Genomic DNA, 26,270 nt, shown 5'->3' on the forward strand with positions numbered 1-26,270 from the left:
CTTCTGCATAACTTAGTTGCAACCATTGCTTGAGTTACTGTTGCCTTCCCACCAGCTCACAGCAGTCTGACCATTCTCCTCTGTCCTCCAGCATCAATGAGACAAATATTTTCTCTTCTTCAGAGCATTCTCAAGTGATGGTTTCTTCAGGAAAATCCCAGTAGAGTTCAGTAGTTTCAGAAATACTCAAACCAGCCTCTCACACCAACAACCATGCCGTGTTCAAAGTCACTGAAATCCCCTTTCTTCCCCATTCTGATGCTTGGTTTGAACATGTCTTCACCATTTCTACGTGCCTAAAGGACTGAGTAGCTGCCATGATAGATATTTGCAGTGTACAGTACCTAATTAAGTGGCTGGTGAGTGTCTTGCATTGCAAGTAAAAATAAAAGCAGTTTTGCTAATGTTCTTTTTACATGACATTATAAAGGCTGTGACAGAGCATTATGCTCCAGAGAAGTCGATAGTTAAACGACACATGGAGCTCGGGTGCAGACTGAACATGCTGAATTGTCCATCGGAGCTTAATGTCTCTGGCAGCCACACCACTTCATTGCTATTCATTCCAAGGTCTCTCCTTCCTGTCTTTCACTTAAACGTACAACACGCAGTGATCACTGCTTTCACACCTGCCCTGATTGTAAAAAAAAAATGCTTACCCTTATAAGCTGTCTCTTGACAGTAGTAGCAGGTCAAATTGCCAGAGTGGGTGTTTTTGCAGCAATTATACCAAGTACATTATATTCACATTATCCTGCTGCCACAAGCACTTTGGGTTAAGGTTGGACACTGAGCATCTTGTCTGCTCTGCAAGGCAGTGTTATTCACACCGATGAATGCAGATGAGTGTGGTGCAAAGTCCTGAAATTTGGAGAAGCTGTGCTGCACCGGATGTGGCATTCTGTGTTGGGAAAACAGTGATGCTGAGCTGTAACAAGACTCTAGGATCTATGTGTCTATGTGGCAGCGTGTATCCTCTGCTGTGCTGTGCTGGACACGACGATTTTTTTTAAGAGCAATTGACAGGCAGTTGCTGCAGAGATACCAATAATAATATAGAAAGAAAACAACACCCAGTCAATTAGTGATCCATGCCCCTGGATGTATTATGCAAACATAACCAGCATCACAGAGGGGTGATCAATCATGTTTGTTTGTCCACAGCTAACATTGGCTCCAGAGAGAAAGCTGAGACCAGAGCACCATGGACATTCACTTTGATAAATGCATTTTTTTAGGGTATTGTTTCTTTATTTTGATTGATGGCAGTGAGAAGTGACAATAAACATGGGGAGATGGAGAGGGAGATGACATATTGCACAAGTCCTTGGTTGGATTTGAACCAGGACTTAGTAGTTGGTACATACTTAGACCGCTAACCCCTGAGGGCAAGCCTACATAGCATACATGCAGTTTGTACAACCAAATACCAAAGCGTGTTCATTGTGTTGTGTGTATTTTTGACACATTAGGTGATGCTGGCAGCATCAGAGGTGAACAGGTGTGTTTTGTGGAATGAATGAAGACATGACATAGATTTATGATTCCAGTCTGCAGCTGACCATTACACTGAAGGCCACTGCTGCCCACTGTGGGTGGGTGCTTGTGTGGACCTTGACATGACCAGAAGCTAAAAATAGAAAAAGAGAATAAACAGGCTGCTGCTATGGTGTGTTTCCTCCCTCTTATTGACAAACACACACACACACACACACAAATAAAACGAAGCACGCACCAGACGCTGTCGCACCCACACGCACAAGCACATTTGAGCACTGTGTCACGGCATGCTTACAAAGTCTCCAGGCTCACATTTTTGCAGCCTCACATCGAGCCATCCAAAAACCTTTCTTAAAGTTCAACTTTGAACTTTGCAGAATAATAAATGACAAAAATGGAAAATTACATTACATTCAAGCTGTCAAAGCAAGGATCAAGAAGCAGTAAAAAAGAGAAAGCAGATTTTTTTAACCTTATCCACCCATGTGGGGTTTTTTCTATCGCAAATATTCAAATCCATGACAGCTTCCTATAATAGAAAGGTGTTCCAAACTGATTGAATGCTTATTATTGCAATTTAAGTGGATTTGACTTTTGCTCTCCCACTCCTGCAGAAGCTGACGGTAAATTACAGCATCCATATTTCCTCTCTCTTTCACCTTGCACACACACACACACACGCCTATTTAACATTTTCTTTTTTAAGATCAGCCCATGTGCTTCCTTCTTATGTGAAACACTCACACTTTCAGAACCCAGTACAGTAAAAGGAAGCTGAAAAATCATTGGTGTGGTGCTCCTCGGTGTATCTGTCTAATGAGTGTGTGACGAACGGGCGATGATGTGTCTCTCTTATGTGCTGACAGCGTCAGAGGCAGGAGCTGTGGGGTGCAAGTGTGTCCACGGTGTTGTTTGGATGATGGAGTGGACACATTTTATGACAAACTGAAAAGGGAAAATACAGCAGGCAGTGACAGCTCATGGATGAGACAGCCGGTGCAGTCAGTCAACTTCTCTTTGGTCGGAGATTGATAAGAATGTTATAGAGAGAGCAGGTAGGGGGGAAGGAGGCCAAGTACTTTCTTTTGAATTCGCCATGAGCCCACTATCACGCTCAAACTGTGCGAGGAAATCTGACGACTACAGACGCCCAAGGTTAATTGGCCAAACAAGTGATTCAATCATTCAGCGGTAACAAAGCAGCAATGCTGGTTATCTAAATATCCAAGCCTATCTGGCTCTGTGGCCCAAAGTGTTTCTTCAGCATGATGCTACAATTTGGGTTGCTAAGGCAACAGCCCACACAAGCACAAATGCCCACATAGTACACAGGAATGAGAAGAAGAAAACGGTCCAAAGAAAACAAACATTTTATAGTCTTTGTAACCTGTTGGAAAGTTGGTAATTATAGATATCAAGCTGGTAACTAGAATTATTCCACCCACATGGTGGGATGGATGCAGGCTGCCTTCAACTCCTTGGAGTACCCGCGCATGCAGGTGGTGTTAGCACAGGGCTGGAAGCATCTACAGCAAGTACACATTACTGCACGCAACACAAATCACTGCTGTAGAAGCTGCACAATGTTGCCCTGTTGCGCTACCTTACGTGGGATAACTGATTGGCTGCCAGTTTTGCAATAATTAATGAAAGGGGACACAGTCGATTACTCTTAATCATTATTCGGTACCCTCATTAACAACCTTTGTCATCAGCAGTTTTCTTGTCAACAGCAGAATATTTTACATCTGTCACTTAGGGGTCATAGTCATGCTTCACTGCAGCAGACCTGAGGCCTGTCATATTAATACACCCCTGATAACAAGGGGTTAAATGAATACATCTTTAAATCATTACCTGATTAAGTGGTAAACACTTTTACTGGGATGTAAAATAATAGCTTCTTTGCATTTGTAGACTCGCACAAATCCTGCAATCCTCTTGCCATCTTTTAAAAAAGCAGTCCCAAAGCAAATGCAGCTTAGTCTATGCACTAGACCGCCAGATTGCTGAGGTCACATTCAAACAACTAATCGGGGTGATACGTGATTGCCATGACTGTGCTGTGGGAATGTACAAAATCTGTGAAGACCACCAAAACAATACTGACCTTCAAACATTGTGCCCACACAGTTAAGAAATAGTATAGGCTACATGCACACCAGGCTCTCTTTAGTCAGTGCAGCAGTATTGATCAATTGTCACTCGAAGGAAAGAACATGGCAGAGAAATTGATTACACATATGCATCGTATAATCAAATTTCTGGAAAAGTGCTTAGCTAAGGGGGAAATGTTCAGTTGACACATGAGTAGACTCTATAAGAAAATATCACCGCAGCACTGGACAATATTCCTGTGCACTGAGAGAGCGAGAGATGGAGAAACGGGAGCAATCTGGTGTATAATGCCAAATACATGTGAGATTTTAGCTGTTTTCCTTACAATAGGTGGCGGCCATGCTAGCGTGCGAGTGACCGAAAGTAGTTTGGTAAAATGTAAAAACTGCTCTCCTGAGAAATTTTGTTGAAGATTATTCACAGCAGATAATCCAACTTCAAATCTCCACCGAAACAGGAAATACAGCGCAATATTTACAGTCACACCTACGGCAAGGAGTGCACCTATCCTTTGCTACCAACACTTTACGCACAGCAACGATAGGCCAGTGGTGTATTATATACTCTATAGACGTATTGTAAAGATTTTGCTTTTGATTTGCCGTGCGTGACTGCTCTTGTAGGATAATATGATCCAGGATTTCGCTCAGTAACTTTAAAAATCTCTCCTCTCCGTGATTAGAAATCGAACACTTACTGAACATTTTGTTCTATTTCAGAAAAATAATATTCCGCCCGCTTGTGATTTGGTTTCACCTCTAGGATGTGGTGCAGCCCATGTGCGCCCCTTTGCTCCTCCTTATGTAGTATACAGCGGGACACTCCGCAGTTCGCTTATCCCGTTCCTTCTCGTTGCCTTTTACGCGCTCTACGTCTGCAGTTACAGTGATTCAGAGCCCCTGTCTTCAAGCTTTTGGATGAAGGCGCAGGACTCATTTCCTCGGCGTTCCCATGGCGAAACGACACTGTCCGTTCTCCCGATGAACATTTTCAGAGGAAGACGTTGACGCTTTTTTCTTCTCTTTTCGACTCATTTTCACACAAAATGTGGGGCGCGCGTTCTCTGCGCGGCGGAGTGCTTCCTACAGCAATAGCCGCTTGACTGAAGGGGAGATCCCGACTCCCTTTTCGTCCTCTGCTCCCTCAGGAACAAGAGGAGTTTGCATGCAAAAGGTGGTTTGTCAAGGCAAGGTGAGACTCATTTTTACAACATATATTCTGCTGTTTTTCTTTTTTTTTTCTTTTTTTTTCTTTTTTTAAACTCTACTTTGAAGTGAGTCGAAAACGAATGTGCGCTACCAGAGCAGCAGGGATTGTTAGACTGGTTTAGATTGAAGGTAGGTGGTGGACTGAACACAGATAAGAAAAAACAGCAGTGTAACAGGTATGCGATTATACTACAGTTATATTATCCGCGCGATTTCGCTGTGCATGCCCCTCTTATACACATCCATGTAGATCTTAAAATTGGTTTCCTAGTGGCAAATTCGTGATACAGATAATACGGCAGTTGGGGATGTAACTAAAAACTGTTGCATCCAGGAGTACTCCCATCATTCCCTGCTACATAGACTTATTTCTCATTATTTTTTATGTTTTTAATTTATTTTTTAAACCCTTGTGCGGCTAATTAGTAAAAGGGATATATTTACAACTTTTAATTATAAAATATTGAATTTTATACATATATATATATATATATATACATCCCAGTCAAAATAGTTTTCCTTAGTAGCTTTTTGTTTATGTGCAGGGAGTTAAATTTTACTGAAAAAATATGACTCTAATGATATATGATAATGAGAAGTTAAAAATTGTTGCCTCACATGCCTCCAGATTGGTGCATCTAAACAATAATGGCACATGACCCATTTGGGGTGCCACAGAAAGTAGCAGGAGTTCATTTCCTCACTACAGCGCTGCTGGAGTGGAATGCAAAGCAAAGCAGCCATATTGACAAAATCATTGATTCTGCCTAACACCTTCATAGAAATGTGGGATCAATAACGCTGCACGGCTGATGCTATTTTTTGACAATATGAAGTAACAGGTGACTGTTCCCAACTGAAGAGATCGCATTTGTTTTCTAATTTTGGAGGTGAAATGTGTCTCTTTTGATGCTGCAATTGATTTAACTAATGTGCCATCAGTCACTCGCTCATCTCACACCCTCTCTCTTTTGTTTTCTCAGCCATGGAGGGACTTGCCTAAAGACGAGCCAACATAACCGACATAAGAGCTTTAAATTATTTTCCCATATTTCGGGGGGGTGAGGAGGTCAGTTTAACATCTTCCCAGAAGTCTCCTTTTCCATCACCATGGCTGAGAAACTCGGACCAATCGGAGTTAAGCCAATCAACATCCGAACTGCTCCCTCGCTTCCCCCTGAGCCCATCGACATAATCCGCACCAAAGCCCGCTCCCGCAGAGTCCGCCTTAACGTCGGGGGTCTGAACCATGAAGTCCTGTGGCGGACCCTGGATCGGCTACCCAGGACCCGGCTTGGCAAGCTTCGAGAGTGCAACAGCCACGAGTCCCTGATGGAAATCTGTGACGACTACAGCCTGAACGAGAACGAATACTTCTTTGATCGGCACCCGGGGGCCTTCACCTCCATTTTGAACTTTTACCGCACAGGCAAGTTGCACATGATGGAGGAGATGTGCGCCCTGTCGTTTGGCCAGGAGTTAGACTACTGGGGTATTGATGAGATCTACCTGGAGTCTTGCTGCCAGGCCCGTTACCACCAGAAAAAAGAGCAGATGAATGAGGAACTGCGGAGGGAGGCAGAGACAATGAGGGAGAGGGAGGGAGAGGGAGAGTTTGATAACACCTGCTGCCCGGACAAGAGGAAGAAACTGTGGGATCTCCTGGAGAAACCCAACTCCTCAGTGGCTGCCAAGGTAGGAAACCCAAACTGGAAGTGCGATCACACCGTCTCACATTTCATGTTCACATTCAAAGCTGAACATGCTCCCTGGATCACAACACATTGCAGACATGGTTATCAAAGGCCAGATCTATCCTGTAAAAACAAAAATACTGATGAGTTCATCGGTTTGAAATGTAGTGAAAGCTGCTGTCTTTGGATAACAATTTGTACGGATGGAGGAAAAGCAGAATATAGGGATGAAAAATCATCCTTAAGTAAAAACGCACAGTTCTAGTATGAGTGGGAATCACTGAACTAGAAAGAGTTTGACTTCATTTGCTTTGATGAAATAATCGGTAGAAGTGTCAGCTTCTGGTCTGGCTTTCTTTGCCTGGATAAAATAGACCACATCTGTTCATGGCTTGTAAAACGGTACATTTCTTGGACAGAGCGGTACAAGTATATATTCTCATGTGGCTCTATTATGCATAAGTCTTACTGATTAGATGTACTTCTTTCTCAGTCAGACTGTGAGTCAGGAAAATGTCATAAGGTGCTTGCATACGTATCGATAAATACAGTTTCTATAGCCCTGTTTTATAAATACTTGTATATAAATAAAGGCATCTTTATTTGGTGTGACTGAGGGCTGAGGTAGTCATCGGTGCAGCTGCTACCCACCTTTCCACATGTTTAGAAAAATGCTGCATCAGTCGCATACAGCCCCGTGTTCATTCATGCCCCGAATCAACATGATAAATACTACAGACATCAAGTGACTGTCTTGCCATGTTGTCATGGCTGCTCCTTGTAAAACGATGACATCTCCTCCTCCTCCACCTTCTCATTCCACCCTCACTCAGTCCTCAATTAGGATGGTCAGCCTTGATGAAATCCAATCACTGATAATTTAGTATCCTGATCCCATCATCAAGCAGTGCAGGCGGGGCAGGGCTCATCGGGATTATATTCCACGTCAGAGGATCATAAACACAGGGACCTGCGTGCGTGACCCAAGAAACATCATCCCCGTCGGATGTACTGTACAGTGCACGTTGGATGATGCATTGTTCTGAGCCCTTTTCCATTAAAGCAAAAGCTGTTTCACTTCGACTGGGACAGTTTGGAATTCGTGCTCGATTCATAGACCCCCGGTGCTAAAATTATGGTGCAATATTCAGCTTTGAAATGGCAAAAAATGGTAATGACTCTCAATGCATAAAGTTCAGCTCATTTTACAGGCTGCTATAGATGTTTTATTTTTCTCCTGCCTTCCTGTATTATATCCATATAGCTTGTTTACCCACACATCAACTAGTGATATGTGACTGACGAGGACCCCGCCTCACCTCGATGACTGATTTCATCCTCAACGGGGGAAGCTTTATATCACCTAAGTTAATTAAAGAGCTGGCAATATTTAATTTAAGGCAAACCTTGGTGATAGCAGTGTAGTAACTTGATATGTGTGTGGATTTTAAACTGATAAGTCCAAGTATAGTCCCTTAGTCAGACACGTCTACGTATTGCTGACCTGTACACTATTGCACGGGGAAAGCCTGTGAAACCTGAAAGGGAAATTCCTCCCTAATTCAAATGGCACTGACGTTCTGCAGACTGCTTTGCAAGACGAGCTTGAATGTGACTCTAATGCCTCGGCTTTGTGATTTCACTAAGGTTATCTGCAGTTGAAAGTACATTTGGAAATAACCTGCCAGGGCTGCTGGACTGTCAGATGGCAGCTCCCTGAGGTCAGGGAAGCCTTTTATGGGGCACATATTGTACGTGCCTTGAAAGCCCTTTACCAGGGAAATGCCATTACAAGCCTGGTACACAGCAATGTGCTTTTATTCAAAGCAATATGAGCCCTTTGTCAAATGCAATCACAGAGTCTTACGGCATAGAATATACACCTTCCCTTCACTCTCTTTGTTTTTCTGTAAAGCAGGCTTTATGAGATTTACGAGGAACCCAGTCTGACACTTAATGCTACCGCTGGCCTGCTCTGCCCTTAAATAAAGGTAACGCATAAGAGGGCCGACCTTTTCAGAAGGGTCCATCAATTTAGGATTTCATTCTTTCAGGATTTCATTCATGCTTTGGGAGCACTGGCAGAGGAAGGGAAAAGGCAGAAGCCTAGCACACACTGCACCAAAACAGAAAAAAAAGGTGCTTAGAGAGAGCCACAAGTGAAGGGAGAGCTGCGGTGGACAAGATAGTGGCAAAGGAAAGCCCTGAGAGAGAGAGAGTGATGCAAGAGATGAAGTCATGTAAGTTACGCCTCAGGATGCTGAGCTGGATCTTTGCAAATCTTTCTCAGTGAATTATGAATGGTCCAAAGAAAGAGAACACTCTGCAGTGCGGTGGCTTCTTAATGTTGCTGTGACTTTTGGTTTAGTGCCCTCTCGCGTGGGTGGGTGGGACGGGAGGGCACTGTCGGGTGTTTGGCGTGCGAGAATTTCATGTAGAAGAAAAGATCTAACAGGCTCGTGCACTGTAGTGCGAGTTGAATTAAATCACACATGTAAGGGACAGATTTCGTAAACGGTGTGTGAGCGCTCGTAGTTGTGGTTAGCTTTATGGGGAGTTACAAAAAGTTGCGCTGTTTTCTAAACAGAGGTGCAGTCGGTACATTTTAATATCAAGCGCAAAAAATTAAAAGAACCTGTTTGTAAATGTTAATATTGTTTAGTAAATCAGTATAGATGCAAATAATAGAGTTTCCACCTCTTACATAAAATGCTGTCACTGCACTCTCTTTGTAAATACAAACACAAACACACACGTATATACATTTTTTATATTATCTCTACTTGTCAATTAGATACTGTATATAATAATTTAGTGGCAGTTGTGCTCTGAAAAATAAAACCTAAGATGGTGTTTGCATCTTTTCCCTCCTTGAGGCTATAATTTCTTGTAATCCGGTAGAACGTGTCATCCTTGATATTGAGCCAGAAGGACTTAGTGCTGCCCCGACCTTTTTTGTTTATAATGAGTCATGGGTATAGTTCTACAGCAAATATTCTTAACACTAGCTTGCACAAGGAAGTCGTATTAAAATGGCTGGATTGCTTTGGGAAATATGAATTTATTTTTGCCTTGATGTCTCTCTGTGTAAATGCACTTTAACAGTCATGATGCCAAGATGGCAAATGTAACTTGTGCATGCAGTTTGTAACCTGCCTGTGTTTTTCCACTTGAAGTGTTTTTTGTCAGTGAGATGGAAAATGTGATTAGATGGCTCCAATACATTTGTTTCTGCCTTCAAATAAACACAATGGTATGCAAAAAAAAAACCCAAACCAAATCGTGTAATAAGTATCACGATGTTAACGAACAGTTGCTACAGATCTTAGCGGTTTAGTCAATATTAAAAATTATTGTTATTAGTCGTGACATGGGTGCATACAGTGCTCAGTTTTAATAGTGCAGTATGCAAGAGCAGCATCTTTTCTTAATCTTGATTTGTTTCATGCAGTGCTTGCAGTTAAACCTTTTAGAATATTAATAATGTAATGCACAGTATTAGAGCTTTAATACACCAGTGACTCTAAAAGAGAAAGTCTATATGGGCAGCCCCGGAAAAATAATAGCAGAGGATTCAGAGCATTTTAAAGAGATCAGTGTTTCTTTCTGTTCCCCCACCCTCCCTACCCAGCCAGCCAGCCAGCCACCCACACACACACATACACACACACACACACAGGCCATGTCCAGCCCTATGCTTGCTCCTAATGTGGATGTGCAACATTACTCTCCCCTTTATCTAATAAGCTAGTCTAGCTAGTGGAAATGGTAAGCAGTGGGACTGCATGGGCGCAGCCTTGTGCTGTTTGGTCCTCCCACGCTTGGAAGCAGCCAAAGTCGGTCCACTGTTGATGATGATGATGATGACACCGTATAAGGAAGCTGTAACAAAATACCTTACTGTAACACGCATCCTAAATGTCACTGTGTGAATGTCAGTGTTGTCATAATCATCCGTCTCAATGTGGTGCGCTAAATCCACAGTACACACTGCCTGTTTGGCTTTGTTGGCTCATTTATAGAATCGCATATAGAACGGGACATGTGAGACTGCAGAAGTGACAATATTAATGCGTAGCTTTGGATGTGATAGGAGCAAATTCAATTAGCATACTGTTGTGGCACGACTCCACGGCGTTTGATGCCGCCCGTTGTTTCACATCAGTGCAGACAACCCCTTCCCGTCCATCCATCTGTTTCCTTCCAGGCTTTTATAGCACTGAAGTGAGCATTTGGCCTTGTGTGTACATCGATGGAGTTTCTGATATTGCCTGAGTCAAAGATGAGTGGAGACGGGGAAAGGAAAAATGAGCGTGGCCTTTCGTCAGCATTAAGTCAAACGTTCTCTGTGTCAGATTCAAGCAGCAGGTGGACCCGCTAATCTGTCTTTCATAATCATTCTTTCATCTCTGCCTGACTCGTGGTCTGTTCTCAGAAGTTTAAATATATAAGTGCTGGCATATTATTGACAAAAACTCAGCTTGTTGGGGAAATATGTGCGTTCTAGCTACTTTTTACCTATGTTGTGAAAAGCCTCTCCGATTGATACCGACCTTGACTTTGCAAATACTATTTTTGTCTCCAAGTTTGTTTGTTTTTTCAAGCAATGCATCCATGTACAGGAAGTAATGGTAACTCAAATCTATGGGAGTTATCGTGTTACATTTGAAGAAGTTATCAGGATGCATAGCCGGAGCGAGTTTGTCATTTGGGCAGAGCGCACCTTCTCTCCTCGTGTAGTCTCCTCGTTGCATAAGCCTTCCATCAGGCCTCTAATCAGTACAGCCTAGCATTTAGACACCAGCACCTAAATCCTCTTTACCCAGCATTCATAATCAGATAAGAAAGAACCTGCTAGATTATAGGTGGCATGAGTTCTTATAGTCCCGCCATGAGAAGAGGCAGAAGCATTTGTCATCAGGATGTTCCAGGAAAAACTTTACCCCTTCCACCACTGCCTTTCTTCTCTCTCTATGTCACCTGCAACAAAATATAATTTTTGAGATGATCTTTGGCTGCGATCACTTGTGCAGTGATCAAATATTGTTTTGGGGATAACAAGAACTTTGCAAGAGCCCTGACAATAACAAGCAATGGATTTTCATTCCCTCAAAATATACTCTGGAGCAGTTTCATCTATAAAAAGAAGTGCTTATGTTCCTTCATTTAAAGCATTTTTTGATGGTGTCTTCTATTGTTTTCTTTGAGAAGTGGCTGATTTGTTGTATGCACATTGAATACTCACCAGTTTGTTCTGCTATTTAATCACTCTAAACATGAATTTCCACACATGGACAACAAATGGCACTAGCGCTGTAAGCAGTAGAGTACTTTCCACTGTCCTTTGTTTTGTTAGTGCTGTCTGAATTTATAGTTATGTTACCAAGCAGCAAATATCAACTTTCCTAACAAAAGCATTCCACGTTGATGAGTACTATGACATCTGTTGACAGGGTCATTTCACGTGGCTCTGTAGGAATAAAATTGCATTAAAACTTCTGAAATCCTGCTTTGCAGCTCGAATGTAATACTGCATTTATTTATAAGGGTTTACACTCATGCCTTAGGTGTGTTTGATTTTCTCAGATTGCTGTAATCGACCGCTACATGAACAGAAATAGTGGTAAGTGTGGCATAAAATACACACAGATAACATTACACTGACATTTCATTACGCAAAAGCAATTTTTAATTTGAAATACCCCGAAAATTGAGCTTGTGTCAGATTATCCTGCACTGCTAAGAGGCAGACTGGCTCTCATGTGGATTTTACAGCAGAGGTATCCCAGGGTCATATTTAAAATGAGGGGGAGGTTAGGACACTGCAGTTCTTTATTGATCCAAACAAAGCCTTGTATCTGCGAAGGAACGTGTATAGTGATGCAAAAGAGGTTGGGGAAGACAAATAGGGGGACGGCACATAAAGTTCATCTGTCTCAGTACTAAATTGTTGCTGTATATTTTATTTCAAAAATTCCCCTCCATCAGTGTATGCGTTTATTGTGACACACACTTCTGTGACAACCCAGTGCTGCTTTCTTTAGTTATGATCACCAGTGGGATTTTGCGTGCAGAGGAATTACAGTTTGAATGCAGCTCAGTGACCATGGCATCCCAAAAGAGCCCAGGGGCCTGTCTTACGGCTAATTGCAGTTGACCATGCGTGTAGTGATTCATGAATGAAGACATCATTAAGTGAAACTCGTGAGGCACGTCTAATCCTCACTATGTTAGCCACACAATTTAACTAATACAGAAAAGGAGATCAACAAGCAAATCCTCTTTTTTAAGCATTGGTCTAAAGCATAAACAACAAGGTCAATACAAACCAAAGCTAATGAGTGGCCAGATGGTGTGAGAGGATAGCTGAAGTCTATTAAGTAACTGTGCTATTATACCCTCAGTTTACTACCTCACCTACAACTGAGCAAGCTTGGTACAGCTATACTGTTCTTCCATTATTTTTATATTTAATAAATTAACTTATAAATTACCCTGTATAGTGATAGTATATTAGAGGGAGTGGTCAATTAAATTTCCCTAATGTTATACTTTAATTGCAGAATAATAAAATTATTACCACAAAAATTGAATTTCTTTTTTTTACTTTAAATCAAAAAAAAAATTGGAGCAATAGCTGTCCTTTGAACAATGAAGAAAAATTTATTTAGACAATGACCTAATTGATTTATCAACAGGCCAATACTATTAGTTGGTAGCTACTTTCCAGTCTATTAGTATCAGCATTTATAATAACCGATATATTAATATTTAAAAAGTAACGAAGAGACGGAAGAAACACCCTTCAACCATATCACGAGTGTTGATGTTGCATAGTTTTTCCACCAGAGGGCACGCTGCAACTTTCCCATTGGAAAACCATGTTTGGAACACAACAAACAGCGGATCTGAGCAAAGTCGGACGTCGTGTAAGCAAGTAAATAAATAACTTGTTGTAAGAACCCGACACGCACACTGGATTTCATGCACTAAAGGTTTGTTTTTATTTTCGCTTAAGCAACTGTATTTTGATGTTCTGGCACCAGTCGCACAGGAGCAGCTACTTCCTCCTCCTCCTCTCCGTCCCTGCCGTCACTATTTAAACATACAGAGAAGAAGAAGAGGATCACCTAGAGCGGTCACACCTGCCCTCTCTGCCACACCACGGCACTGCCCTGAGAGCTCACTGTAACACCCCTCCACTGCAACAGGCCAGACCACACCCCTGCCACATAACTGTTTTGTGTGTCTGAAAGAAAAAAAATGGAATATTGGAAAATTACTGGAGTACCGAAAATAAAAAAGTATTTGTATCAGTCCTAAAAACACTGTATTGATTGGGCTCTAATTAAATTTTTCTGTGTGTCATAATAAATCTAACTTGTTTTTACTACCCTTTTGCTTCATTTTTGGTCTCTACCAGCTGCTGTGGAAACTATTTGGCTCTCTGGCTGCCAAATGTTTCACATCATTAGCATTTCCTTCTTGCCTTTTTGTACACGACAGGTGGTGCGCAATAGTGGGTAAGAGTCTGTATGCCAAAAACAGCTGCCTTCTGCTGCAAAGCTTTGTAAAGCTCTGCAATAAACAATTTCTTCCATATATTCCACGTTGCACAGGGCATACCTCAGATCTGACTGCCATCAAATTCCTACATAAACCCCACTGAAATGCTGGGAGTGGCTGCATATGGACCACCAACGAGGGTTAGCGCTGCCCAGTGCTGGCAGCTCGAGTGACGCCCAGAGTAAGAGGTTAATATGTTCCTTCCTCCTCCTGCCTTCCTCATCTCCTCCCTGTTTCCTCCACTGCTGTCTCTCAGGGAAGTTTGCTCACCCTGTCTGTTGTTCTTTTTTCTTGTCCCAGTAGAGATCAGGAATAGGGAGAGATGGAGAGACGACAGGTGCGAGAAGAGAGTCATCATTCTAAATGCTATGAGCATCGGGTCTCTTTTACGTGCTCCAGTAGTCCCCCCTGCACAGACACACACACATTGTGTATGCTGAGCTCACAGCCAGTCTTCCAAATCTCTGCACATACATTGAATAAGACACGCATTTTGCCCTCAGTAAACACACAAGCAGACACGTCTATGTGCAATACACACACACACACACACACACACACACAATAACACACCTCTTTATCTGAAAACCTTCAAATGCTGCTGAGCCAGCTTTCTATGGGCTTCACAACACAGCGAGTGAGATGCTGTTGTCTCCATACCATTTAATAGTCTCCCCACCCTCTTCATAGCCTCCCTTTACATTTCTTTTTATCACCTTCACCCTACAATCATCCATTTCCTCCTATATACCTCCCGCGCCCTTTCCTCTCTCTGCTCTGTTTTTCCATTCTTTCCACATTTCTGTCATTACTTCCCTGCAGCGTGAAAGCTGAATTGTGATCCTTCTTGCTGTTCCATCTTGGGAGCATTGACATGGGAGTGCATTAGTATTCATTGTGGTGTTTATATTTGGCCCCTGTCCTTCATGTGTGTGACTGACTACCAGTCATCAGAGAAGTGCATCCTGAGTGCAGGACAGTATGCTGCTGGTTCTACCTAGAAAACAGATGTATGGTATAAATTAAGATATCACCCACTGTTTGTTTGAAATCCAGTTGTGACTCTTAGATATTATTAAGTGACCCCAGGCACGTTATTTTGGACAGCATTTAGATGAGAGGGTGGGATCCAGAGTTGTCAGCTAACTTTAGCAAGAATGGCTAGCAAGGTTCATCCATAGATTGTATGGTGCTATGTAACATAAAAGTAAAAACTATTTTACTCTGCATAACCAAAGAGCGGACTTTTTGAATACATTATTATTATAAGAACTTCACAACAGCCTATAACGCTTCATAAAATCAAACACACAGAAACGCACGAAAACACTGCAAACAGTACACATGGCTCAAAGTTAGAGCTAGTTCACTCCTAGTTCAGTACGTCTGTACTGTAAATACTCAACTTCTACAGCTGGGATATTTTTGGGCACTTGTGTATAGGAACAGATTTGTGGAATTACTTTGGTCCCTGAAACTATTTTAGCTTTTTAGTTTTTCTGTTTGGTAAAAATGTTTCCAAGTACTGCATTTTTATTTGATAGAATCTGCTAGAGTTGCTCAGTGACCTGATGAGACATTTCACAATGTTTTACAAGTGAGGCTTCATAACAGAGGAAGTATTAACAAAATTTAAAAACAAAAAAAACCCAGAAAAACCAACGTGGGTGAGATTAGTTAGAGGTTCTGAGTGTCGCTTTTGATTACATTTGATTTAATTGTCCTGATCTACGCAGCGTACTGGATACAGTCACTCAAAGCAACAATACCCCTATGCATAACTTTAAGCCTTAACACCATTTAAATAATTAGCTCAGTTCAGCGGTTATGAAGGGAAAATTTGTTATAGATAGATACGTTGAGATTGGCTTGGCTTTTGAGAACAGCCTCAGGTGGCTGCTTCAGGAACTGCAGTTGTGCATTGTCTTAGTATTTTTTTGGATATCTGAGGTGCCATAAAAGCAGAATCGCTGCTTTTAAAAAAACAAAAACATTGAATATGCATTGAAAATCCTGACAATAAGAGGGGATTTCCTAAGGAGGAAGAGTCCTTTCAGTCAGAAAGAAGTGTGTAATCAACTTCATTTTACTTGTTTCCTCAGAAATGCTGTGTTTGCATTGTTTCCATGGTGACCATGGTGTGCCATGGTGACTTATCGACACCCAGGGAGCAATTCATCTCTATACAGGCTGTGTGTGAGGCAGAGCAGCTGGTACCTCAGCCCCCACAGCCAACCCCTGATGCAAATTTAAGGGAAATGCTTCTGCTCTACATTTTCAGCACGGTTCACGTCTCACTGATTAAAACTTGCCTTCAAAATACTTTTTCCCCCCACTGGGATCATTTTCTTTTTTCCAATTAGGTGTCTTCCTTAATTTTCTGCTTGTATCATTTATAACAGATGCTTTAACAATTCTCGCTGACACTAATATTATTTCCTATTTTGCAGTGCAGCATTTAAATGAGTTCACATTTTCACATATTCAGGGAAAACACTGCCTTTCAATTATGCCGAGATTTAAAAATGTGTTATCCTCTGCTCAAAACTTAGTAAAGCAGTGAAATTGGCTTTTGTGAAAGTCCTGTCTAGGGCAATCACAGGGTCTCCAGAGCATCAGTAACAAAAGAGGGGTTTGATTTTGCAAGACAGGGGAGATGTATTGGAAATCTCTGCTCTATGAAGGATCCTCTGAAGACTTGATAGAAAAAAAGGAAACCGACAGAGCGAGGCTGAAGCAACCTGGTAGCCTTCGTTGCCTCATGGATACTGGCTTGATGAAGCAGAAGCGATTGTGACCGGGCAAACGGGTTTCCCCCTCATCTCCACCACCTCCTCCTTTCTCCAGTCTTAAGCTTTTTTTCGGTCTTTTTCCTGTTTTAGCTCCTCTGTTGGACCGCCTTCATTTTCATATCCGTCTTTCCCTCTTTTTATCACTTTTTTTTTCTTGTGTCATCATGCCGTTGGCGTCTCTGTGGGAAGTGCTGCCAGCTGTTTGCTGTCTCCCCGCACTCCAGGAAGTGACAGAAGAAATGATTATATTGCGTGCTCGACGCAAGCCTCCCACATCTTTTGCCTCACCACCAGAGTGCCTTATTGCTGACCACAGTAACTTTCCTTTGCTTTACATGCTTGAATGCTTAAATTTCATCTTACTGAGAAAGTTAATCTAAATACTTTATTTCCATTTTCTGTCACAACAAGATACAGTAAGCGCAGCATGACTCTATAAGTTACAAAGAGGGATGGCGAGGTTTCGTTCATCCGGCACTTCCTATGTAATTCCCAGGCCATTCATGGAAGCAATAAGTCATTTACACAAATCACTAATGTGCCCTCAGCAGGAATGGACAGTTTGTATCTAGTGAGGCAAAGTGACAAGAGGCCTTGATACAGCTCTTTGGCTCCCTAGTGTGATTGTAATCAGCTTAGTGCCAATGAAGAGAGTGACCCCGGCTGGTCAGAGTGCACACAGGGACGATGACACACACACACTACACACAGACCACGTGACCTATGTCACATTTAACAGTATCCCTGTGTGTAGGTGCAGATGCCTGCTCTCCACTGTCAGCAGGCAAACATTTAAAAGAGGTCTGCATTCATCTTAAAGTCTAAAAGCCCAATAAATCTGTGCCTTATCTGAAGTGCTGTCGGAGACATAACAGCACAATTTTTCTTGGTGTTTTTATGTGCTGCTGCCAGCTCAGGAAGGATCTGTTCTCCATCTGCATGATCTGGAAAGACTTTTGGTCTTTTGGGTGTTGACATTTGCCAGCACCTTGCCAATCGATAGGGTGACTCTCAGGTATTGACCGGTGTGCTGAAAGGTCCACCAGTCTCATTTTATTTAAACAATGCAACGTCAGTGGCCAATGAAATACAGTGCTGCTTCTAGACTTGTGTGCCTTTCTGATGTTTGCCGGTTCTCTCCCTCAGCTGTGACCAATGTTGTGTATTTTATGTCTAGATCCCTTTGTTTATTTTTCCGAACTTGGTGCTACTTTTACAGCATCTCAGCTCCTTCCTTCATGCGATTCGCCTTCAGTGGCTCACCATTAAGTTGACTCTCGTTACGGCCTCCTTTGATTATCCATATCTCTTGTGTAAAATATACTTGTTTGCCTCTTTTTCTCTGCCCTGCATCATACTTTAGTGTCCTGCAATCATTCACCCTTGCTCCCAAATCACTTGTTTCCTTTAAAGTGCAGGAAGGGAAACAAAAAAAATAAGATATCAGATGGATTAGGGTGATGGTGGGATCCCGCCTGTGCTGTAAAACTACAAAATTTGTACACACCATCTTTCAGAGTTATTAGAAACATTACTGCTTCTGCATAGAGAGCAAGCATAGCAGGAAGCTTTTGCACCCAGTACTGTTAGAGTGCAAATTCTCTAACATTTTGCTGGAATTCCCTCTCTCTGAATTGAAAGTGAAGATTAACATTTAGATCTGATTATATTGTGTTATATCTCTTTTAAAACATGAACATTTTTTTCTACTACTTACATATAAGTATGAATTATGAGTTAAAATAGCCCCTGAATCTTTTTTGAAGACACTCACATACACACAATAGCGTTGTGAGGTCTGTCAGCAGTGGCACAGCCTCTCCTCCTCTCATCTTTTCTGGTGCCGTGCGCATGCAGGCAGGTTGATAATCACGGAGGAGCCAGAAGGCAAAAGCAGGTGGTGGGTTGATATTATTAGATTTATCTCACAAAGTCTTAAAACCTAGTAAGTTACACTTGTGTTTTTTGGAGTTTAAGTTGTTCTTTGTTTTTTTTTCTGAAACTGTGTTGGGGTGTTCATAAATTACCCCAAACAAGCAAACGTGTGAGACGTGTTTTGATTGTGCATAACACTTTAAATATGAGCAGAAGATTGCACGTGAGCTATTCAAGTCCCCGGATTTATAAAGTAATAATAATGACTTGAGTAGGTGCCGTGTGCAAATAAAAGAGGTCAAGTTCCCCAAAGAGTAAATGAAGTCTGTGCTGACTCAGCAGAAAGAATATTTGAGGAGAAAAGATGCATATTTCTCGCTTATGTTTTGAAATGTCACCTTGTAGCCATTTTTTCCCCTTTGCCTTTCACTGAACTTGCCACATATTCTGTTAGGATAAGCCAAACCTGCTGTAAATCTTTAATCTGCCTCGCACCCACACTTACTGGCGTTGGCCACTGTTCCCTGGCACTGGCCCAAATAAAGATTTTTAAAGTATACTTGTTTTGCAATAAATCCCCCTTAAGTAGCATGACAGTATCTAAAGGCCACCTAAGACTCTGAAGCATTTTTAGCTTTGCCTCCTATTACAAGGTAATGAATAAGGTGTCTAAAAGCAAATAACAATACTAATGTTGATGGATGACTGGTGATACGAGGCAAAGGAGCAGCCGCCTTTGTCCCGTTCCCAGTCTCGCTATTCTCACGTTTTTTGTCTTCTTGCGTTCCCCAACTATACCATCAAGCGCTTTGGGTGCCTTGAAAAGCGCTATATAAATCCAATCCATCATTATTATTATTATTATTATTATTATTATTATTATTATTATTATTATTATAACAGTTCTGCCCTTTTTGAGTGACACTAACCTCCTAAAAGCTGCATTAAAATTAATTCCACGCAACAGATGGACATCATAAAGCTCTGTATTAAAATTCTTTACATTTTGACGCTATTAGAGGCAGAAGTAAGGAGACGCTTATCTCTAAAAAATGCCAACAAAACTGCCAGGTCACCACATTACGACACATGGAGGAGTACAGATCCGTTTGTAATCATGCACACACTAAAACCTTGATTTTCTCTTCACTAGTTGGAAATACAGGGAAAGATTAAGAGGTCTCATTTAAACATATAGCTGCAGTATGAAAGGGCAAAGGCTAATGCGGATTATAATGTGAAGCATTAGATCAAGTAAGGTATTGATTCGTCCACATTTGGATGCATGACTCATATCTGTTATTGTTTCAGTACGCACTCATTCTCGTTCTTCACATGTCACAGCCGATGAAACCGTGCCCTTTAAACATAATTTCAGCGGAGGCAATGTAATTTACAAAGTGATGCACTTGAAGGTTTACCTTTTGGCTGTATATGCATAAGAGCATACTGTAGAGGCAATATCTTATGTATGCGTGTATAGATTTGTTTGTCTGTGTGTGTATTCCTCTGATCAAATTCAAGGCCATCCAGTGTTTCCTTGGTGAAATAACTAAAGCTTGCATTTAAGAACCTGAACAGCTGATTTGTTTGGAAGCTCTTTTTTTGTGTGCAGTATTGTCCTGTTTCATGTGACTTTTTCTGTAGATGCAGATGGTCAAAAATTAGTACAAACGTGTGAGACGTGTTTTGATTAGTACATTGTGAATTGAATTAATATAAATCCAAATTAAAATTTTCAGGACCTGGGGACCAGAATTTCACTTGCATTTCTTTGATTTTTGCAGACTAATACTTATTTTTAGTTGTTAAGCACAGATCCATGTGCACATACTCTCACCAGCCACTGCACCTGTTGAACTTCTCGTTAGAACAAATATTTAATCAGCCAATCACATGGCAGCAATCAAGGTATGCATTCAAGAACCTGAGTGTGTCAAGATGACCTGCTCAAGATCAAACAGTGCATCAGAATGGGGAAGAAAGGTGAAATAGATGATTTTGGATGTGGCATCGTTGTTGGTGCCAGGTGGACCAGTCTGAGTGTTTCAGAAACTGCTGATCTACTGGGATTTTTCCACACACACATCTCTTGGATTTACAGAGAAAAGAGAAAATATCCAGTGAACAGCAGTTCTCTTGGTGAAAATGCCTTGTTGATGTCAGAGGTCAGAAGAGAATGGCCAGACTGCTTTGTGCAGATAAGAAAGGACCAGTAACTCAAATACTGACTCATTACAGCCAAGGTATGTGGTACACATCGAACTTTGAAGTAGATACTCTACAGCAAAGACCACACTGGGTGTCACCCCTATCAGATATAAAAAGAAATTAACATGGTTTACCAAAAATGGACAACAGAAAGCTGGAAAAACATTTCCAATGGAGTGTATATCCCACATAGCAGACAGGTCTGGCTCGGATGTGATGTCAAGCCAGCACTGCTGGCTGACTTCTGGCATGGTAAGTGGTATATCATCCAGATATGGGCCAGGTCTGGCATAGATGGCACTGCTTATGTGATGGCATGCCATATCTGGCCCGATTGTGGTTTGGTTTATGTGGCCCAGGCTCATAGAAAACGGGTCTGGCCTGGATCCAGCATCAAGCTGGTACTTCTGACTGACTGGTGTCATGGCAGAATGTATGTCAACCAGATGTGGGCCAGGTCTGGCAATGATGGCACTATTTATGTTCCTAGTTTCCTATTTTAGTTAGAAGACCCAAATGCCATGTTGCAATATACTGCTATGGTAGTCAACGTTTCAAATGCAGTGTACACTTTATCCAAAACCTAGTGAGGGTTTACTCATATTTACCACCGGGTGGCTGTAGCTCAGGAAGTAGAGCAGGTCACCTACTAATTGGAAGGTTAGTGGTTCGATCCTTGGCTCCTCCAGTCTGTATGTCAGGAGTGTGAATGTGTATGAATGTAGTTTGGAAGCCCTTAGTTTAGAGAAAGTGTGTGAGTGTTGTATAGAGCACTTTGAGTAATCCAGGAGAGTAGAAAAAGCATAAGAATCTGTCTATTTACTGTCTGAATAAAGTTTCACATGTTCCTTTTGCACTATTATTTTCCGGCACATGTTGTTATTACATGGCTTGCTTAAGGTACACATTAAATTCAAATTCAAATTTTATTTGTCATTAGGCTGACATTTGGGGCCAGAGCTTAAACTGTTCTGGGCCAGCACAGGGCCAGCAGTGTGTCTGCAACTGGCCCTGTGCTGGCCCATGTGTGGGCCACCTCTGGCAAACCAGATCTGGGCCACCAAATCGCTATCATTCTTTGCGGTATGTGGGCCATGTGTAAGCACATTGTGTGGGCCAGATCCAGGCCAGACCAGTTTTGCTATGTGGGATGAAGGCACTTCTGACTGAGGACAATTTAATCCAATCAAAAAGAAGAAAAAAACATAACATTTTCCAGTTTCATTTCAATTCTCTCTACCGCTTTAGATTTATCTCAGGATTCTACAAAGATTGAAGCATACACAGTCAAATTTGCATGCTGAAATATTTTACATACAAAATTTGTTTGCTTTTTTTTGTTATTGTTTGCATTTTGGCTTGCTTTAGCACTGCTTCATTTCTCTTCTTGAGATGAGTAACCCTCTCATTTACAGGTTTATACAGCCAATGGATCTCCTCCGAGTTAGAGGAATGTGTCTGGAGAAGCAAACACACTTTACCAGTGGAAAGTTGTGCCAGAGGAATGTTGTTTATGCTTAACAGTTTAAAAGTTTAATAAATATTAATTTAAAAATGTTTACCATTTTGCCTTGTGTAAGAGTCACACTGATTTAATCATAGTGGTGTAATTTGTCTTACTGAACACAAAAAAATTCCACAAATTACTCTTTTCTAATTGAAAGCCAAAGTCTGTGTTTTTGCAAGGATTAAGTCTGGCGTGGCGAGGTATAAATCCAGCCTTGTGTGTGTCTGTCTGACGAGCACACACACCACCAACCTGATGTGCCGCTGCCTTAATCCTCTGTGACGGCACAGCAAAGTCTAAGGGCAGAAATTAAAAGCCCTGTTCCGTAGTATCAGCTGCCACGTCCCAGTCGCCTGCTTGTCACAACAATCACACGCTCGTGATGGCAAGGAATCAATTAGCATCACTAACATAAATCTGATTAAGTCCAAATAGGCCATAGGTGGGCTCATTAAAACTAGGGCTGGGAATCGTCACTGATTTCTAGAATCGATTCGATTCCGATTCACAAGGTCCCGAATCGATTCGATCCACGATTCGATTCGATACGATTTTGAATCAGTCCGAAATATTATTATATGAACCATAATATATATAAAATTATGATAATTCACCTTGTATATGTACTGTCAAAAGAACCCTCTAAGCCTTGTGAATGAATTACATAAATTTCAAAATTAAGAACAGATACTAAAGCAGTTAAATAATGTAATTTTTAATTAACATTAGTATATATATTTTTTCATACATACATTTCAAGTGGATCAGGGATCCAGTGCAAATAGAACACATCTTTTGTAAACATCAGTAAAACCTCAGAGAAATAGTTTTGCTGTTAGTGTCTCACACAGCTTTTCTGAAATCCACTATTGTGTTTTGGAGACACACAGTATAACACAGCATGTACAAGTGAACTGACAGAAACTGACCGATCAGAAAATGAAAAACTGCCTTTTAAAATACTTCAAAAAATGAAAACATATTGAACAGTATTGTAAAACCTCTGTGAAACTAATGCAATTTAGCCTTATTTATAACTACCCTCTCACTTCTTTGAGACTGTAAGGTTTTTCTGCAAGAAGAGAAGCTGGTCTACATGTTGTGGAGTCAGGCAGCTCCTTTGTGCGGTAACAATGTCACCAGCAGTTGAAAACACTCGTTCAGAAGGAACACTGGTCCCAGGTATGGAAAGATACTGCTTTGCTTGTAGAGCCAAGAGAGGATACTCCCTTTCATGGTCCCTCCACCAGATCAAAGGATCCTCAGAAAGTGCAACAGGCTCAACGTCCCTGTATCGATTCACTTCTTCCTTTGCCTTCTGAGGTGGTGTTTTCTGTGGTGCTGTGGTTTTTGTTGAGTAGGCTGGCCCAAGGAGAAAAATTAATGCAGAGTCCTTTGACCTCTTAATTGGAGGGGCATAATCCACTTCATCAACACCACCAAGAGAGATGTCAGGGACAGTTTCCTCAGATGTGTCACCATCAGACTGTCGCTGTAGAAAAATGAAAACTTAATTAATAAAGAAATTACTATTTATATTCTAACTCGAGTAGTGCAAAAAAACCAATAATTTTTTGTTTTTGTTTCTGTAACTCACAATAGCTGTGTCCACGTTCTCCAAACCTGCTGCTTCCAACACCAACTGAGAGAATGTGTTGTTACAGGTCTCTTTGGACAAGAATGGCAGGGCCTTAAAGCGAGGATCTAATGCTGATGCAATGTAGAGCTTGTCCTTTAGGGCCACATATCTTGAAAAGAGATTTTGCACATTTAACTCAGTTTATTATGTTGGATATACATGTGCATGGTTACATACACTCATGCAAGATCAGAAACATTAATATACGACTTTGTTTCCATAATTTATATATAAACATCTATAGATAGATAGATATAAAATCAAAAGGCCTATTACTAGACAAGAGGGCTTAACTAACATTTTTATAATATATAGATTTTTTCACTATAATAAGAATTTTCATGTAATACATGCATCCATACAGTTACACTCATTCATGGCATATACACACAATTCATAAACATACCTTGACTTCAAGTTGTCGTATACAGCAGTCTTGAGGTCTTTAATCAGTGAGGAGTCATGAGAGACACTGATCATCTTCTCCAGCAGCTGTGCATGCAGAGGTGCAATGATGGAAAGGGTCGGGGACTTTTCTTCAGACATAACCAGTGTGGCTGCTTTCAGCGGCTTCAAAGCTTTCACTATATCTTCTCCATCAGTTATGTCAGCCTCTGTAAGACTACAGAGATTACTGTCACTTCTCCTCACTTCAGGTGAGAGTAGAGCTGCAGAGATTGCTGGTTGTTGCTCTAGGAAGCGTTCCAGCATCTCCAATGTGCTGTTCCATCTGGTCACCCCATCAGTCACCAGCTTATGGGCAGGTAGATTCAGTATCTTTTGCTTCTCTTTAAGCTTGCGACTTGCAACAGTGCTGCGATGAAAAAAGGATGCTATGCGTCTCACTCGGCCAAGCAGCTGAGCAACAGCTGGAACTTTCAGTCCTGCTTGTGAAGCTAAATTGAGTGTGTGGGCAAAACAACCAATGTGCAACCAGCCCGTTATTTCTACAGCTCGCACCATATTTGCAGCATTGTCAGTTACGATGACTGGATTTTTGTTTGTAAGCTCCCATTCTTCGATTGCTTTGAACATAATTTCAGATAAATTAGCTGCTGTGTGGCTTGCTTCGGTGGTTCTTGTCTGTAAGACATGAGACACGAGTCTCCACTCCTGGTCGATATGGTGTGAGGTGATAGTCAGGTAGTTATCTGTTGCTCTGGATGTCCAGCTGTCACAGGTTATAGCGACTCTCTCTGCTGACTTGAGTGAGGCTGTAACATCGTGTTTCACTTTTTCATACATGTTTGGGATTACCACTTCACTCAAATGTTTGCGTGATGGTAAAACATAGCGTGGTTCTAGCGTATTAATGAGGTTTTGGAAGCCATCATTTTCAACAACGCTGTACGGACGTATATCTTTACATATGAAAGTTGCCACAGACTGGGTTATTTTTTGGGCACGTGGAGAAGTGGATGCCAACTTCATTGCAAATGCCTTTTCGAGTGAGCGTTGCTTGGTGTCGGCCGTTTTTGCTAGCGGGATATCTGGATGATGCCTCGTTAAATGATTTCTGAGATTTGTGGTATTTCCACAGTGCTTTACCTCCATTTTGCACATCTTACATACGGCTTTGCTTTTGTCCGGCTCTTCACTGTCTTCACAGTTCTTAAATCCAAAGTGTTGCCAGACATCTGCCTTTAGGCTCGGTGGCACATTCCCGGGAGTAGCCATGATGGTTCATGCGTCCAGGTCACTTAACTCTCGCGTGACTTCCTCATGTTAACCGCTTGCAAGTTTCATACGTGGCAAACTACATATGTATAAAAAAAAATCGATATCGTTTTATTCCAGTTAGAATCGATTTTAATCGATGAATCGATTTTTTAAACCCACCCCTAATTAAAACGATTGCCTGTGTGGCCTGGCTGGGAGAGGCTTAATGGGGAAGGGTCGGAGTCACGTAGGGACGGTATGGGTTGCTGAGGTTGACAATCTAATCTGGAGGAAACGTTTCTGTCTCTGTAGAAAAATTCAGCAAGGGGAGAGGTTAAAAGTGGACTTAAAGAAGGAATTGGTTTGTATGTTAATGTTAACAGTGGGTCGGATGACTTACATAAGTCATCTGAAAACAGTAATTTGTAGTGTCAAACCCCACATGCAAACATCAATCAGCTATTTACCTTTCATCATTCATTTTGCACAACTTTCTAGCAT

At 41.5% G+C, this 26,270-nt stretch overlaps 3 protein-coding genes across 4 annotated transcripts in view; 1 reads left to right on the forward strand and 2 right to left on the reverse strand.

The window, feature by feature from the left end:
• The window catches only part of trpa1b (transient receptor potential cation channel, subfamily A, member 1b), a 51,161-nt gene extending 46,732 nt beyond the window's left edge, over positions 1–4,429 (reverse strand). For both annotated transcript variants that reach the window (XM_085468498.1, XM_085468497.1), the window contains exon 1: positions 4,375–4,429. The gene's annotated coding sequence lies outside the window, so the exon portion shown is untranslated. The remainder of the gene's footprint in view (positions 1–4,374) is intronic.
• Positions 4,430–4,747: 318 nt separating this feature from the next.
• kcnb2b (potassium voltage-gated channel subfamily B member 2b) overlaps positions 4,748–26,270 on the forward strand; it is a 100,306-nt gene continuing 78,783 nt past the window's right edge. Inside the window, exons 1-2 of the mRNA XM_085468499.1 lie at positions 4,748–4,809; positions 5,810–6,521. Of these exons, the coding sequence (XP_085324625.1) occupies positions 5,937–6,521 (585 nt within the window). The 5' untranslated portion in view covers positions 4,748–4,809; positions 5,810–5,936. The remainder of the gene's footprint in view (positions 4,810–5,809; positions 6,522–26,270) is intronic.
• On the reverse strand, positions 23,089–25,848 carry LOC146702013 (E3 SUMO-protein ligase ZBED1-like). Its single transcript, XM_085468500.1, has 3 exons — positions 24,517–25,848; positions 24,069–24,219; positions 23,089–23,963 (listed from the first exon to the last, which is right to left on the reverse strand). Exons 1-3 carry the CDS (start codon positions 25,785–25,787, stop codon positions 23,517–23,519), a joined length of 1,869 nt encoding a protein of 622 aa, XP_085324626.1. The 5' UTR covers positions 25,788–25,848; the 3' UTR covers positions 23,089–23,516.

Source organism: Copadichromis virginalis, linkage group LG9, assembly GCF_057382275.1.
Source record: "Copadichromis virginalis isolate Kocher_CV1m ecotype Utaka linkage group LG9, C_Virginalis_male_GT1.1, whole genome shotgun sequence".
In the NCBI taxonomy this organism is placed as follows: domain Eukaryota; kingdom Metazoa; phylum Chordata; class Actinopteri; order Cichliformes; family Cichlidae; genus Copadichromis; species Copadichromis virginalis.

Bases quoted from the DNA above. Each gene is read 5' to 3' on its own strand.
- LOC146702013 (XM_085468500.1), bottom strand. From the start codon at position 25,787: ATGGCTACTCCCGGGAATGTGCCACCGAGCCTAAAGGCAGATGTCTGG. The intron at 24,220-24,516 runs GTATGTTTATGA...TCTCTTTTCAAG, and splicing joins TACGACAACTTGAAGTCAAG to ATATGTGGCCCTAAAGGACA. The intron at 23,964-24,068 runs GTGAGTTACAGA...ATTTTTCTACAG, and splicing joins AGAACGTGGACACAGCTATT to CGACAGTCTGATGGTGACAC.